This window comes from Ursus americanus, chromosome 14, assembly GCF_024610735.1.
Source record: "Ursus americanus isolate L20-20 chromosome 14, mUrsAme1.1.p, whole genome shotgun sequence".
Lineage (NCBI taxonomy): Eukaryota > Metazoa > Chordata > Mammalia > Carnivora > Ursidae > Ursus > Ursus americanus.
In genome coordinates this window covers 47059348-47077089 of record NC_142140.1, presented here as the reverse complement: position 1 = coordinate 47077089, position 17742 = coordinate 47059348, and the positions used below count along the sequence as shown (strand labels likewise).

The 17742-nt window shown below is 40.2% G+C and overlaps 1 protein-coding gene and 1 pseudogene across 1 annotated transcript; both read right to left on the bottom strand.

Annotated features, from left to right (window-relative positions):
* Window positions 1-3445: 3445 nt before the first annotated feature.
* Window positions 3446-9887, bottom strand: LOC123792323 (olfactory receptor-like protein OLF4). Its single transcript, XM_045797486.1, has 2 exons — window positions 9882-9887; window positions 3446-4411 (listed from the first exon to the last, which is right to left on the bottom strand). Exons 1-2 carry the CDS (start codon window positions 9885-9887, stop codon window positions 3446-3448), a joined length of 972 nt encoding a protein of 323 aa, XP_045653442.1.
* A 5303-nt stretch (window positions 9888-15190) lies between these two features.
* LOC123792326 (olfactory receptor-like protein OLF4) lies at window positions 15191-16122 on the bottom strand (annotated as a pseudogene).
* Between the last annotated feature and the right edge of the window lie 1620 nt (window positions 16123-17742).

Below are 17742 nucleotides of genomic sequence, written 5' to 3'. Positions count from 1 at the left end.
CATGTCTTGAAGAAGTTGCTGTGGCTGATGTTGAAGAGGTTACTGCCTATGTTCTCCTCTATGCGTTTGATGGATTCCTGCCTCACATTGAGGTCTTTCATCCATTTAGAATTTATCTTTGTGTATGATGTAAGAGAATTGTTGAATTTCATTCTTCTGTGTATAGCTGTCCAATTTTCCTTTCCCCATTTATTGAAGAGACTGTCTTTTTTCCATTGGATATTTTTTCCTGCCAAAGATTAGTTGACATAAAGTTGAGGATCCATATCTGGGCCTTCTATTCTGCTCATTTGATCTATTAGTCTGTTTTTGTGCTGGTATCATGCTCTCTTGGTGATCACAGCTTTGTAATATAGCTTGAAATCAGGCAATGTGATGCCCCCAGCTTTGTTATTCTTTTTCAACATTTCTTTTGCGATTCAGGGTCTTTTCTAGTTTCATAAAAATTTAGGGATTGTTTGTTCCAGCACTTTGAAAAATGGCATTGGTACTTTGATTGGGATGACGTTGAAAGTATAGATTGCTCTGGGCAGCATAGACATTTTAACAATGTTTATTCTTCTGGTCCATGAGTATGGAAGGTTTTTCCATCTTTTTGTGTCTTCTTCAATTTCTTTTAAAAAATCTTGACTTTAATGAGGATTCTGTTCAGGTACCAAGAAGAGTTTGGAAAGACATGCATTTTTGTGGATTAAAAAAAAAATGGTTATCCAGAATCACTTAACAAGGCAGTAGGAATTCAAGGTGTCTGTGTCCTGCAGAGACCTCTTGATTCTAGCCCAATGACATTCATTTTCAGTTGACTTCCAGAAATGGAAGAATGTAAATTTGTTTCTTTTAAACCATCAGTGTGGTAATTGGTGACAGCAGCAATAGGAAAGAGACAATGGCATTTGTCCAGCAAAAATTTTCCTTGAAGAAACTGAATTTAAGCCTCTCAATTCATTCACGTAGCTTCCTTGGGTAAGGCCATTTTGTGTTGAAACCCTACCGTAAGTGAAAGAAAAATCTAAAGTTATTTTGGAGATATTCAGCCCTATTAGCTGGCATAGATGAGTTCTCCTAGCATAAATATCCATTTGGTTCTGTATATGAGGTTCTGGGCAGTAAGAGAGAAAAAAGGATTCACTGTTAAAATTAAGGCCAGCTGTTCTACTTTAATTTTTTTAATCTAAATTTCTACATTGCTACAATATCATGTGAATGTAAGCTTTCATTCTTTTCTTTTCTTTACCCTAGAAGTTTCTCTCAAGAATTTCAACACAATAGATATGGTTATAATGGGTAATAATGAGCATTATGACCCTTGTGCATATATCTCCAAGCATGTGAATATGTTTTCTTGAAGTAAAAATGTGTATGAATTCACATACATTTACATACGCACAACCCCTTAGTCGTGAACATTATTTGAACCCAACAAAGCATTTCCATACATTTCACCTTTCATCACAACATCCCTTGAAGTTAGGTTTATGATTCCACATTGCCTTCAGAGGGAAATGAAGGCTGGAGGGATTACACCCTAACAATTGCACAATGAAGTAGTGAGAGCTTACTGTACACCTTCTTGAATTCTATGGAAATGGAATCATGCAGTATGTACCCATGATTTTTCAATGACTCCCTCAATTCCTAAAGTTGTACACTTTAAACATGTACAGTTTATCACAGGTAATAATGCTCCAATAAGTTCATTGGAATTTAAAAATTCTAGTGGTGCATGACTCAGGGTCAGATCTGGAGCACAGGTAGCTGGGTCACACCTATCGGGGTGGGAGAGCTCTCGTCCAACTGTGGAAAAGCGGAGTTTTACATGTGGATATTAAAATAGTGGAATTAAATTAAGACAATTCTCATTTGATAAAATTATTTTTTTCTCTAATACTAGAAGATTACCTACATCCTACATATATAAAAGGAGTAAGATGACATAAGTTGGTTCAAGACAGAAGAGCACTACAGCTACACACCCCATGGATAAGCCTTAGAAACACAGTCTATAGATTCACACCTGACTAAGGACTCATGAGAGCCCTGCAGAGATCAGAACAACTCCCACCTTAAGCTCCCCTTCCATAATAAAGATATTATATTAAGCCATTTTATTTTAGGATGCTTTGTATGCAGCAATAGCTAACTGATGTAATAATCAAATCTGACAGAAAAGACAGCATTTGTAATACTCTGATTCTTTTTATTCTAGGCCTTTTTTTCCCCCTGATAATTGAAGGGAACCTTAATGATTACTCTGTTCTTCAAGTGTATCTCACATATCCATGTTTAAAAATAACTCCACTGAAGCCCCTTTGAGGTAACATGGAAAGGTTGGAAGGACGTGCATGTGTGCACAGAACTTGTGACTCTGAATCGCATACCTGGACAGGAATCCAAGCTTGCTGGTGAGTCATCCTGTGGTTATGAGGATGAAATATAATGGATGATACTGATGTTCATTCACTGTCCCTGTAGAGATTATGGCAAAACTTCAAGTACTGGGAGATACTTCATTTAGAGAAATGGAAGGAATCATATAAGTTTGCAGCACTGGAAAATTTCAGCCAGAATCCAGAAAATAATTTAATAAAACCCCAAACATGCTACCAGTATCTCATACTAATAAGTAACCTTACAAATGGACCCTGATACTCCATAATTCAATGAGTAGATGAGTGCCTGAGAAAGGAATATTTTGCATTGCAATAGATGTATGATTTAATATTTTGCTTCATCATCCTTAAGGTCAAGTTTGACTCTAAGGCCATATTATGTCAATCTATTTTTTTCTGTATATGTCTTTCTGTGTAGATTCCACCTGGAGACATGTATTTTATTATCATTTTTTTTTGCCAGTGACTATGGCAATCATGGTGAACCCAAACCGTGTAACAACAGGATCCAACGTGTAGAAAAGTTCCCATGAGCAGCTGGAACTGCCAGTACGTCAAAGTCTGCATTCTCAGGAAGAGCAGTGAAGGTAATGAGATACAAAGGAATCATGTTCACAGAAATGAAGCACATGGTCTCAGATTGTTCTCTGTTATAAAGTTACATAAACAGCTGTGGTGGCCAAGAGTAGATGTTCCATAGGAGTAGTGTTCAGTCTAACAAAAGAAAAAAATACTCACTGTTATATATTTTATTTGAGAAGAAATAGCAGATCCACATAGTCCTTTAAATAAGTGAGAATGTCCAAATATTTCACATCTGAGTGTTGGAAGAACATTGAAAGAGTAGGAAAATGGGAAGAGAATAATCTCCTGTATATCACAGATATCACAAAGCTTAATAAATTGAGTTATGTACATTTTACAGAGAGGTCAATATAAAAAAAATAGAAATTTCAGGAAAAATAATTAGAAGAGGCATAGTCTACTTCCACAACCTGATCAAAGAATCTCAACATTTGGATCAGGCTTTGGGCCCTGCAATCGTGGGCATGTCTTCAACCCAGGACTATTGACCCTTTCAGAGCTGTCAGCCCAGAGAATCTCAACAGAGCCTCTTTTATGTCTCTGTTCCTCAGGCTGTAGATGAAGGGGTTCAGCATGGGGGTGACCACCGTGTACATCACCGAGGCCACTGCAATTGCATGGGAGCTCTGGGGAGCAGCAGAGCTAAGGTACACTCCTAGGCCTGTACAATAAAATAAGGAGACAACGGAGAGGTGAGATGCACAGGTGGAAAATGCTTTATACTTGCCCTGAGCTGATGAGATCCCATGTATGGAGGAAATTATCTTAGAGTAAGAGTAAAGGATCCCAACAAAGGGACCACCAGCCAGCAACATAGCTGCAAAATGCATCACCATGTTATTAAGAAAGGTATCAGAACAGGCCAGGTGGATCATCTGATTGAGTTCACAGAAAAAATGGGGAATTTCCACCTCTGTACAGAAGGACAGCTGCAATGCCATTAAGCTTTCTAACAAGGAATGCAGGATGCTCATGATCCAGGACAGCAGAACCAGCAGTCCACAGAGCCGGGGGTTCATGATGACTGTGTAGTGCAGGGGGTGACTGATGGCCACAAAGCAGTCATAAGTCATCACACTCAGCAGATAGATGTCTAATCCTGCAAACAGTACAAAAAAGTATATCTGGCATAGGCAGCCTTCGTAAGTGATCCGTTTGCTTTGAGTCTGGATGTTCAGCAGCATCTTGGGGACAGTGGTGGAGGTAAAGCAGATGTCTACAAAGGACAGGTTGGCCAGGAAGAAGTACATGGGGGTGTGGAGGTGGGAGTCAGAGCTGACGGTCAGGATGATAAGCAGGTTTCCAAATACAGTGATAAGGTACATGGAGAGGAAAAGCCCAAATATGAGGGGCTGCAGTTCTGGACCCTCTGAAAATCCCAGAAGAAGAAACTCTGAAACTCCTGTAAGGTTCCTGGCTTCATGGGTTGAAGGTAACTGTCAGGATATAGAAATTAAATGACTAATTTTCACACAAACAAGCATTAGTAACCTAGCACACCTGCTACCAGTTATATTTTATTTTTTATTTATTATTATTATTTTTTTAATGTTTTTAAATTATATTATGTTAGTCACCATACAGTACATCCCTGGTTTTTGATGTAAAGTTTGATGATTCATTAGTTGTGTATAACACCCAGTGCACCATGCAAAACGTGCCCTCCCCACCACCCATCAGGAAATTAATTTCAATGTATGTGTGGGGTCTCATCTCCCAATTAGGGCGTCCCTAGCACTGATTCACATCAGGATTTGCATTTCCTCCTCAGTATGTTCCTCAAACATAATGTAGACTCTCATTTTAACGAGAATGTTTTGCTTTCCTTTAAGGAATACACACTGAGTATTGACCATGTTCCAGTCACTGTTTGGGCAATGATTATAGGGTGCTGATAAACAATGTCCTTATAATCCTATGATGGAGAGAGAATATAAGGAAATACTAATAATCAAATAACATGTCAGATGGTGACAGGGGCTGTGAAGACAAGGAAAGCAGGTATAAAGGAGTTAATGGGGTGTTATTCTTTTATACTGGATGTCCACACAACACCTGCAAAAAAGGTTACATGTGAATAAGACCTCAAGGGAGATAGGAAGGGAGATTGAGTTTATCTGAGGGGCAACAGCCAGTGCCAAGGCCCTGAGGAAGCTGCTTGATTCAGAAAACCAAGGCTCAAAAGAAAGCCAGGGTGGTGAGGGGAAGGAACAAGTAGGAGAGTGATGAGAGATGGTGGCAGGTGTATTGAGAAATAAAGTGGTCACCCCATATCAGTTGAAACTTCAAGACACAGGAAACTCTCCATTTTGTTAATTTTGCAAGGCTTTTAAAATTTTGTTGTAAATATGTCTTATGAGTTGAAATGGACATCCCCATTAGTAACTTCTGTTGATTGAGTTCTGACCTCTCAATAAGCATCCCCTTGGAATATGTGAGCCCTGGTACCCCTGCTCTAAGAACTGCCCTCCTTTAACAACACACACACACACACGCACGCGTGTGCGCGCACACACACACACACACACACCCATCATGACCTGCTGTGGTCTCCTGGGCTCCTGACTTTTTCACCCCCAGCCACGCTATTTAGTCCAGCAGTGGATACACATTAAGCTTGCCATATCTCATTATCTTTCCCCTAAATAATGCAGAAATGGTACCTAGAAATTCCTATGGACAAATAAACTTGGGGATATGTATTGGTGTGTTCATTTTATGCCTAATATAATTTTAAAGAAACATGGGCAATCTGTTCTGTAGACAGAGAGGAAAGAGAGGAAGGACATGGACATGAGAGGGAAAACAGATTTAATAGTGCAGGTGGACCTCAAGAGACCAACGAGGAGGAAGAAAAAACATTTTTGCCCAGCAAAAATAACAAAGGATCAAAAAGACAAAAGTTGTGATATTTTCCTGGCCTGAAACATGTTATAGATGGGATGCTCCAAGAGAAAAATGAGCAAAGGTAGAAACCAACACCTTACAATAGGAAATATACAAAGTAGAACAGCAGGTGGGCTGTTTTAATATCAAGGAGCAGAAGGCTTGCTGTCCTGGTGGTCAGTCCCTATTTATTTGACCAATCGGTGTTTATTTGCCTTGTTGGGGGGTGAGGCAAGGAAGCAAGTCCCTTCCTCACTTGTCTTAAGTGACATCTTTTCTTTGTTATTCCTGTTCTTTGGGTTTTGATGTTTTTGACAAGTCCAATGGACACTCTCTAGTCCTGGTTCTGGTCTTCACCCCAGATCCTGTTCTATACATCCTGCATGTGCCATGACAACCCATCCTCTTACTCAATATAGCTTCTCCACATGATTTTTCCATGAGGACATTGTGTTACACACAAATTTATATTAATCCTTCAGCCTTTGCCAGTATGTGCAGGACCAAGTGAGCAGACACCTCATGTGCATTATTCCCTTTCCCTCCCAAACTATGGGAGTGTATGTGCCTTTATGTAAACACACATTGAAGAAAATGAGAAGTTATAGAATAAGAAGAATGGCAAAGGAGATGAAACCCATTAACTAGGGTAACTTTACACAACTGAATTTAACAAAAGTAAAAAGAGCATCAAAATCAATCTGAACATGATAGAGCACACACTCATTGAATTAGAAGTTAATTTAGCAAAGAGAATATAACATAAAATGTATCTAGAACTTTCTGGCACATAGCGATTGTTCTGTAATTATTTGTTAAATGAGTTAGAAATTAGGTCACAGTAAACATGGACATTTAACAGATGGGGATGTTGTGCTTCAATTGGAATAGATGGTTGAATTAAAGCTGGCACAAATGGCTATCTGTCTGAAAGGGAAGAAGTGGTTCCTTATTTTACCCACCTTGAAACAAATCAGGTGATTAAAGACACCAGCATAAAAGTATATAATCCTTTGTAGATGAACATAGGAAAAAGTGCATATAAAATCTACAGGTGGGAAAAACCATCACGATTAAGGTGAGAAAATCAGAAGGAAAAAAGGAAGACAAATTAAACTCCATGAAATTTAAATTTTTTTCACGGTCAAAAATACCCAACCAAAAATCAGTTGAATAATAACAGCTTTGTAAAAATAATTTGAAATGCAATTTAATGCGGAAAATAGGTATGGAATGTATGGACAAGTAATAATAATAATGGACAAGAATGGGGATCCAATATATGAATCTTTGCTCAAGGTGAGTGATAGTTTGAGAAAACAACAAGGAAGACTTCTCTCTCACACCCATCAGCTGGGAAAGCCCACGAAGAGCTGCCTTGTTGATTGGGCTGGAACTTAGTAACTGGCAGTGAAAGGGGCACTTTCTAATTTGGGGGTAGAAATGGGAAGTGTGAAATAATGGGGAAACAACCTAAAGGCAACTATAAATATTAAAAATACAGATACTCTTTAACATAGGGTTTCTCAGTCTCTGCACTGACTGACATTCTGGACCAGATCCTTCTCTGCGGTGGGTCTCCCTGTGCACGGTAGTGTCTTTAGCACCCTGACCACCACCTGCCCCTCCCCAGTGCGACGGTGAAAACTGTCTGGATATTGCTTCAGTGTTCCCTGGGTGACAAGATGGCCCCTGGTTGAGAGGACAGTTTTAACTTACTAATCTCCAAATATTTTTGTAGCAGTGACACAATAATATTTCTTTCAAAAAAGTAAAAAAGAACAACCACTGATGTGTGACTAGCATGGCCACACCATGAAAAGTTGTACAGACATTGAAATAAGGAACTAGGGTTATATCCATTGATTGGAGTCAACTTCATGAGAAATTGTTGAGAATGAAGGAAAAGTTGACACAAGGAGAAAAAAAAAACCTGCACAAAAACATAAAGAGCAATTATGCTGTGCATAGGGTCCTATCGAAGCATTTGTATGAAAGTGCATGAATGTGTATATATGCAGAAAATAGAAGTTGTAAAAGAAACTAAGAACTTGTGGAATAAAGAATGTCAGTGAGAATGACATTAGGTTAAGTCTATTGTTTCTAAACAACTGTACTGAATGAAAATAACAAAATGGAATGAAAAATCTGCTACTGACATATAAAGACCTACAAGAGCAATAACTTAATGACAACAACATGGGCCACTAATTCTGATTCAAGATTAAATTGCCAAAGACTTGGAAATAAAAGGATATATCTGAGGGGCATTTACACGTGGGGAGGAAGCAGTAACTAAGGTGTAATTTCATCTTAGGTAAATATCTAGGGATTCAAGTAGGCTTATACAACACAAAGGTGATCTTTAGTCAAATGGTAAAGAAGAATGTGTTCCAGATGATGGCCAAAGAGGATGCAACCTTCAGAAACAGACCTAATCACAAAAGGGCAAAGAGCTGGTGATGGATAGTAAGGAGAGCACGGATTGCATGGTGCACTGGGTGTTGTACGCAAGTAATGAATCATCGAACTTTACATCAAAAACTAGGGATGTACTGTATGATGACTAACATAATATAATAAAAAATATTATCTAAAAAAAGGCCAAAAAGAACACTTAAGGAATAACGGAGATGGGAAAACAAGTCAGACACATGTTTAAAGGGTAATTTACCACCGCTAAGGATGAAGCACTTCTACATCATTATAGTACGGACCAACACATGAAGGATATTGAAGAGCATGCTGGACGCTTTTAGTAAGAAGAAGAAAAATGAAAAGCAGTGTATGAGAAGGAATGTACAGAGTGGTGATTACAGTTAATAACACCGTGTCACAGATCAGAGAGTCACCAAAAGACTATAGCCTAAAAGCCCTCAGCACAAGAAAAAAACTTTGTGATGATGCACGGTGACAGGTGTGGTGATCATTTTGCAATATATAGAAATATGGGATCCTTATGTTTTACACCCAAATTAATAGGAAGGTATATGTCAATTATACCTCAACAGAAAAATTTTTAAGCAAATGAGAGAGCGCGATATGAAGGACTGACAGATTTGACCACACAAAATTCATAAACTTTCATATATTCCCCACGAATACATTTATATAGACATAAAAGAACTAAGTGGCCAACATTCAGTTTGTATAAAAACTCCAATTCTTTGTTAGAAAGGATCCAATTTTTATTTTATTTATATCTTTAAAAGATTTTATTTTCAAGCAATCTCTATACCCAGTATGGTGCTCAAACTCACAACCCTTTGATCAAGCATTGCATGCTCCATCTGCTGAGCCAGCCAGGCACCCCAAGGATCACATTTTTAAAAAGAAGAAAAAAAAAAACCTCTTATAACACTATCCAAAAGCAAAAGACTTGCACCGACAATTTTTAACAGAGAAGCTACCAAATGACCCACGAATCCACAAATACAGTCGTCAGTCTTACAGGTTCTAAAATAATGCAAAGTAAAGCTCATTAGCAAACCCATTTTCATCTATCACATATGTTTTTTTCATGTGAATTCCCAGAATGAGAGAAGACAGTGTGTGTATGTTTCACGCACCACTATTGCAAGGATATATTTGCAATCATCCCTTGGTCTGGATCTTTCTCATCCATGTGGAAACATAGCCTAGGATGCCCCATCTTAAAATAAAAGGACATGCCCTCACTTCACTGTATATCTCTCCACAGCTAATACCCTATTTGTGGATCCTTCCATTTCTGTTCTAGGTTTACTGGAAGCACTTTATGCCTCCCCATTCCTTCTAACTGGCTTCCATTTATACCAGTTAATTATCAACATTACTACTTGCACTTCTGATTGCAAGGTTCACTTTTCTTTTCAGCATCCTAAATAAATACATTCATGTATTGGTAAAGCCAGCAAACACCTACTGTGACCTGTGGCATCCTGCCTGTGCTGGATGGATTCTCAGTCACCTTCGGTAGAAGTCTTGGCTTCTGTTCCCTCTGATCCTCTCCTGCAGTACCTGCTGGGCTCTTGAGCTCACCTGCATGAGTACTCAGAGAGCAAGCTTTCCCTTTGCAAGTCACAATTCCTCCCTGGATAGTTGATGATGTAGATCAAACTTTGTCTGCCTTCAGGACAGCAGGAAGGCATCAAGCATCGGTCTCCCAGCCAGATGTAGGACTCCAAAAGCAACAACGATGTTCTGTCCAACCAAAATGCCCACCCTGGGGTTCTGTAGCAGAAGAGATATTTACAGCTCTCCACCTCTGCTCATTAGGCACATTTCTCTCATGATGCTCCCACCATTAAGTGCATGATTTCTCCTGGGGAAACTGGTCTGGACAGAATGGAGATATTTCTGGATGAGTCTCTGTTCCTAGGAGACCACATTGTATGCCAGGTGAATTCAGTTTTTATTACTTTTTCTCCAATAATTATCCCGTTTCAGAGGTCTAAACTTCTCAGCACTTGATCACAACCCTGACTTCAAGTTTTCTCAAAAGTCGAATACTGAGGAATTCATCTGACTTGTTCCCTTAGGTCTTCAAATCATTGACTTATGGTGGGGACACAACCCCTGATATCTCTAGAAAATTACCATTTCCTTCTTTGAGAAAGGGGAGACATTTGTTCCTTTTCTATAAAATCTTGGATACTGCACTCGCACTCCTTGGCTTTGTGACAGTTTAGCCAAAATAATTAGGAATGTCATAGTTAGATCACAGGTTGAGAACTGGCCTTCAGTCCCTCATTGTGAAATGTTTATTAATTATGAGATATACATTTACACATCATGTACCACAACCTAGCTTAGCACCTCATAGGGCATGTCACATTTATTTTTGACAAATGTTCATTCTGTGAGGTAGTACTTTTATTAACTCCATTCTCTGTTGTAGAAATGGGGCTCAGAGGGATTTACGTTCTGCTCTAATGTATAAAGTAATGAAGGGATGGAGTTTTGATTAGGATTATGTCAGAATGCTTTTATTTTTTATTATAATAATATTTTTTATTATATTATGTTAGTCACCATACAGTACATCCTTGATTTTTGATGTAAAGTTCTGGCATGGTGGTTCTTAGCTGGGGATATTTGGCCATGTCTGAGGGCTGCTCCCAAACACCCATAATCCACAAGCCATCACCCAACAAAAGTAATTATCCTGCCCCTCTGTCCACAGTGACAAGGTGAGAAATAGGATTCTAGACCAGCTTTTCTCTACGTTCATTGTGCATACAGATCACCAAGATTGTAGTTCAAATGCAAATTCTGACTCATCAGGTCTCCAGTGGGTCCAGAGATTCTGCACTTTCTAAAATGTTTTTATATTTCATTTGTTTCAAGAGAGCACAGGTGGGGGCAGAGGGAGAGGGAGAGGACAATATCAAGCTGACTCTGCACTGAGTGCAGACCTCAATGTGGGGCTTCATCTCCTGATCCTGAGATCATGACCTGAGTCAAAACTGAAAGTAGACACTTAACGGACTGAGTCCCACAGGTACCCCTGTGACTCTGTATTTCTAATAAGCTCCCAGGTGGTGCTGATGCAGCAGGTCCTGGTCTGTGGAACATAGTTTGAGAGCAAGGCTGTGGGTCTGTGTTAGTGTCACATGTAGGTAGTTTTAGGTCTTCTCCACCAGGAATCTTCCTTGCACATATTTTTGAAAAGAATAGTTTTTCACTCACTCTTTGGGTGGTGAAAAATAGAAGGGTTCTTGAGGAATATCAAATAATATATATAAAAAAGATTTTGTAGTAAGCACCAGAAGGACCTCCAAAAGATGTCATCCCAAAGAATGTTTGAAAATGTTAGTTTACTTTTTTTAAAAAAATTGTTATTATGTTATGTTGGTCACCATACAGTACATCCCTAGTTTTTGATGTAAAGTTCCATGATTCATTGTTTGCGTATAACACCCAGTGCTCCATGCAGTACATCCCCTCCTTAATACCCATCACCGGCCTAGCCCAATCCCCCACCCCCTCCCCTCTGAAACCCTCAGTTTGTTTCCCAGATTCCATAGTCTCTTGTGGTTCATTCTTCCCTTCCTTCTTCTACCGAATACTTAGCAGAATAAGATAGCACATGGACTAATGCTACTAGTCATTATCCTATGATAAGAAGATAATCCTGGATTATCCACATTGGACTAGTGTAATCACAATGGTTCTCTAAATGTGGAAGAGCAAAGAAGAAAAATGGAGTGAGACAGACACTTGAAACTACTGTTGTGCTGGTTTTGCAGATGGAGGAAAGACCATGAGTCAAGCAATGTGGGGGGCACTGGACACTGGAGTGGGAATGGGGATGTTCTCCTCTGGAGCATCCAGAAAGGTGACAGCCCACATAATTATTTTAGCCCAGTGAGACCCCTTTCATGCTTCTGATCTCTAGAACTTTTAGAGAATTATTTGTTTTTATAAACTTGTGAGGTAATTTGAGACAACAGTGAAAGGAATCTAATACAGACATTTATCAAATAAGATACTATTTATAGGAACTGAGTTTGAGCCTCTCAAATCATTCAGTTAGCTTTTGTCTTGAAATCCCACGTTAAATAGAGAAATTGGAGTTAATCTGGAAATATTTGGCCTCATCAGATGGTACAGAGAATTTCCTGCATAAATGTCAATATGGCTCTGATTTTGAAGCCTTTGAGGCATTAAGATAGGAAAAGTAATTCATTATTAAAATTAAGTCATCCTAAAGTTTTTCTCAAAAGATTTATTTATTTGTTTGAGAGAGAGTTGGGGGGAGGAGCTGAGAGAGGGAGATAGAAACTCAAGCAGACTCTGTGGTGAGTGTGGAGCCTGACTCGGGGTCAATCCCAGGATGGTGAGATCTCGACCTGAGCTGAAATCAAGAGTCAGACACCGACTGTGCCACCTAATTGCCGGACCATAAAAATGTTGTAAATTAAAGTCACTCATTCTACTTCAAATCTTTCTGTCAAAATTTCTTTCAATGACACTGTTGGAATTATAAACGAGTGAGTGTATGTGTGCACACGTGTGAGTGTGAGGACTTGAAAGAAAGACGTGAATAAGTGCACACACTGACGTACATACATGCACTGCTCACTCTCAAGTATTTTCTGTGGACTCCACAAAGTGTATTCAACCCTGTATTTGTCCTCACAGCACTCATTTCAAGTTGCAGATTTTCTTCAGAAATAACAAAATGGATGTCCAGGTGAATTACATTTTTAATAATAACATAAAAATGTAGGTAAAACTTCCTGTGCCTCTTCTTGAATTCTTACAAATGGACCCATACATTTTGTATGCCTAATTCAAGTATGACACCTTTAATTCAGCAAAATGTACATTTAATATATGTTCCACTCATACTTCAAAAAGTTAATGAAAATTTAAATTCTGATGGTGTATGACCCATGTCGGACCAAAAACACATGTAGCTGAGTCCCACCTGACAGGGGTCAGAGAAACATCTCATAACTGGGAAGAAGGTGAAGTGTCACATATGGGTATGGAAATAGCGAAATTCAATTAAGGCAATTTACATTTGGTAAATTATTTTTTTCATAAACTGTAAGATTAACCTACATATATAAATGGAGTCAAATGTATTAGTCGAAGAAAGCAGTGAACTACAGCTCCGCACAACACCATGCATGACCTTTAGAAATACAATGTAGAGACTGATAAGTAGTGCAGAACAAATGAGAAAGACTCCCCACCAGACAATCTCTTTTGACAATAAAGGTATTATATGAAGACACGTGTTTTCAGAATGGCTTGTGTGCAGTCCTAGCGAACAGATACAATTATAAAATAAACCAGAACTGAGAACAGGAAGATAATTCAGTGATAAAACATACATGACACTAAGCAAACCTTCACCTCAGTGAATATCCCCCTCAGTTGTGGACACCAGTGTTCCATGCTTCAGCTAAGAGTCGCACAGCATGAAACGTGATATAAAAAAGAGGGAAGAGAAAAAGAAATCTTTTGTGTGGTAAGAAAATGAATGTTTTGAAATTTTGCATATTCATGGTCATCCTGACACTAAGAACATATCAGGTTGATCTCTTTATTCAAATGTGTCTTTCCATGGAGACTCCACTGGGAGAGAGATACTTGCTAATCAGGGTTTGCTGTGGCTACGGTGGGCTTTCTGGACACTCAGTTGAATCACAGAGTAAAATCAGGAGACCGGTTAGGAAACACAGGAGCATGTTTATAGAGAAAGTGCCTGACATGAACCTTTTGATTTCTGAGGCATGCAATTCAAGGACAGCCATGTTGAATCATACATTGTCAGGTGTGGGACAAAATTATCAGATAAGTACTCAGGTTGCCCCAGCCATGAAGTACCTCTTCAGAAAGCCCTGGGTAGCCTCCATACTGACACATGAGTCACTGCTTTTTCCTCGAGCAGCTGAATTCTACTCATATAATTCTCCAATAAAGTGTTAAAACGCAAACCCCTAAGCACTCTGGCCACAAACCCTAATAAAGTTAGATCCCTCAGAGGCACTGTCTCTCTCTCTCTCCTTCTCAATGCCTCTCCCCCACTCTGAGACCTCATAGAATAGCTTTTGGGCATTCCATGTGCCCTCCAGGACCTGTGAGGAATAGACCTGGTTTTGTTAGAGTTCTCTGATGGGTGCTGCTGAGGCCTGTCTTGTAATCACAGTAAGAACCCAAGGGCTGGTGCAGCCACAGCAGAGGCTCTGGTCAGGGAAGCATCTGTGGGAATGTCCACAAGCACAGGGCACAGGGGGTGCCCAGGCTTTCCTAGCCTGAGCATCCCTGTCAGGAGCCTGAGATGTAAAGGGGATAGTGTTGGAGTCCATTTCAGAAAGACGAGTGAAGGTAGTGATGTAAAAAGATGGACAGACTCAGGAGAAAAAGTGGAGTTTTGTATTCTCCTCTGCAATAAAGTTACGTGAAGGGCTTAGTGGCCAATGTAGTTTCTTCCATATGAAGAATATAACTCATGATTATACCTGTGGGAAATCTAGGGAAAATTTACCTGGTATGATATAAGTCATTTGGAATGGAAGTATTTTTAAGAAATCCAACTTACCCCATGTAAGATCAGGAATTTCCAGGCATTTGAGATCCAAGGTTGGGGAAAACACTGGGGACACATGAAAATGGACAAAGGAGAAAACTGTATATCACTCAGAGCAGAAGCTTAATAAGCTGAGTTATGTAAATGCATGGAGAAGTTGAATTCAAACAAATGGAAATTCTAGGAAATAAATAGAAGGGGCAGATTCTACTTCCAAAGCCTGATCAAAGAATAGCAGTTCCTGGCTCTGAGGCTGTGAGCCCTGCGATCATGGGCACTTCTTCAGCCCCAGGACCATTGTCCCTTACATCACTGGAACTCCAGTGATTCTTTTAAGAGCCCTTTTCATGTCTGTGTTCCTCAGGCTGTAGATGAAGGGTTTCAACATGGGGGTGACCACCGTGTACATCACCGAGGCCACTGCAGTTGCATGGGAGCTCTGGGGAGCAGCAGAGCTCAGGTACACTCCTAGGGCTGTACAATAAAATAAGGAGACAACTGAGAGGTGAGATGTACAGGTGGAAAATGCTTTATACTTGCCCTGAGCTGATGAGATCCCAAGTATGGAGGAAACTATCTTAGAGTAAGAGTAAAGGATCCCAGCAAAAGGACCACCACCCAGCAGGACAGCTGCCAAATACATCACCACGTTATTAAGAAAGGTGTCAGAACACGCAAGTTGGATCATCTGATTGAGTTCACAGAAAAAGTGGGTGATCTCTACCTCTCCTCGGAAGGACAGCTGCAACACAATTGAGGTCTGTAACAAGGAATGCAAGACATTCATGATCCAGGACACCAGAACCAGCAGTCCACAGAGCCGGGGGTTCATGATGACTGTGTAGTGCAGGGGGTGACAGATGGCCGCAAACTGTCATAAGCCATCACAGTCAGGAGATAAATGTCCAACCCTGAAAAGATTATGAAGAAGTACATCTGGGTGATGCAGCCTGTGTAGGTTATGACTTTGCTCTGTGTCTGGATGTTCAGCAGCATCTTGGGGATGGTGGTGGAGGTGAAACAGATGTCTACAAAGGACAGGTTGGCCAGGAAGAAGTACATGGGGGTGTGGAGGCGGAAGTCAGAGCTGACGGCCAGGATGAGGAGCAGGTTTCCACACACAGTGATCAGGTACATGGAGAGGAAAAGCCCGAATAGGAGGGGCTGCAGCTCTGGTTCCTCTGACAGTCCCAGAAGAAGGAATTCTGATATGCTTGTATCATTGCCTGGTTGCATGTGCTTGTATTAACTACCAGGAAAGAGGAAGAAAGATCATTAATTTTCACACGAAGGGCATTGCTCACATGGTTGACCTGGGACAATTTGTATTTTGCACTCATGAAATTATTTTCAGGGGACACGTGTGTGGCTCAGTTGATTAAGCATCTGCCTTCAGCTCAGATCATGCTATCAGGGTCCTGGGATGGGGCCCAGAGTTGTGAGGCTCCCATCTCAGTGGGGAATCTGCTTCTCTTTCTCCCTCTGCCCCTTCCCCCTGCTTGTGCTATCTTTCAAAAAACAAATATGACCTTAAAAAATAAAGAAATAAATTTCAGTATCTTGTGAAGGGATTTTCCCCTTTAAGAGATTCCCTTCCGTTTCATCTCTGATTTTTCCCACCGTCTCATTTTCCCACCGTCCCCCCACAGAGTTCATCTCATTTTCCCACCGTCCCCCCACAGAGTTCATCCATTCTACGTTTTTATTAGAAATGCCTTTTGTGCATTTGAGGAATATGTATTGAGTGTCAAATATACTCCCGGCAATGAGTACAGGATCCTGAAAACCAAAAGCCACTATAATCCAATGATGCAAAGAGAACAGAAACAAAAATATCAATAATACATTGGCAGGTGACAAGTGCTATGAAGAGAACAAGGGTGGGTATCAAGGAGAGAGTGGATAAGACTGTCATTTGGTAATTGGTGTTCAGTCAAGACCAGTAAACAAGGTGACATTTGAACAGATACCTCAGGGAAGAGAGGGCAAGAGCTGCAGGCATGTCTGGGGAAGCGTGTGGTGGCAGAGGGAATGGCCTCTGCAGAGGGCCTGAGAATTATACCATTTTGAGCTATTTGAGTCCAAAAAAGGAAGCAAGTGTGGGAAGGGGAATAAGCAGGAGAGTGGTCAGAGATGGTGTCAGGTAATTTCAAAGAAATAGTGACTGCACTGCAGTTAAATTCCAAGAAAAAGGAGTTATTCGCCCACACTATACACTTCTTGTATTTTATAATCTACTTGCAATGGTGTCCTGTAGATAGAAATAGAGCCCCTCCCGAGTACCATTTGGTGATTGAGTTCTGGCCTCTCTATTTTAAGAGTCAACTTGGAATATATTAGACTGTCAACGCGAGCTCTGTGGACTCTTCTTACTCCACAAGGTACACACACACACACACACACACACACACACACACACACACACACAGAGTTCATTGGTCCTTGGGCTGTGTTCTTACAATGACTCCTCACCCCCAGCCCCAACGATAAAGCAGCAGTGGCTGTAACTCAGGCTGGCCTGATCAATTATCATTCCCCTAAACAATGTAAAATGCTACCTGGTATTGCAATTAGCAAGTTTCCCATGGATAAATAAAATTGACGAGTTAGACTGGCATGCTCATTTTCTGTCCTGTATTTTTAAGGAAACACAAAGAATCTGCTCAAAAACCAGAGAGAGTGAGAGAGAGAGAGAGAGAGAGAGAGAGACAGAGACAGAGACAGAGGAGCGAAAGAAGGAAATTAAACAGAAGTGACAAAAAGATCTAATGGTTCAGGCTGTCACTGAAATCTTAGGGACCAAGACGAAGAAAGCACCCTTGGTTCTGACAACATTCAAACTCTTATTATCTCCCT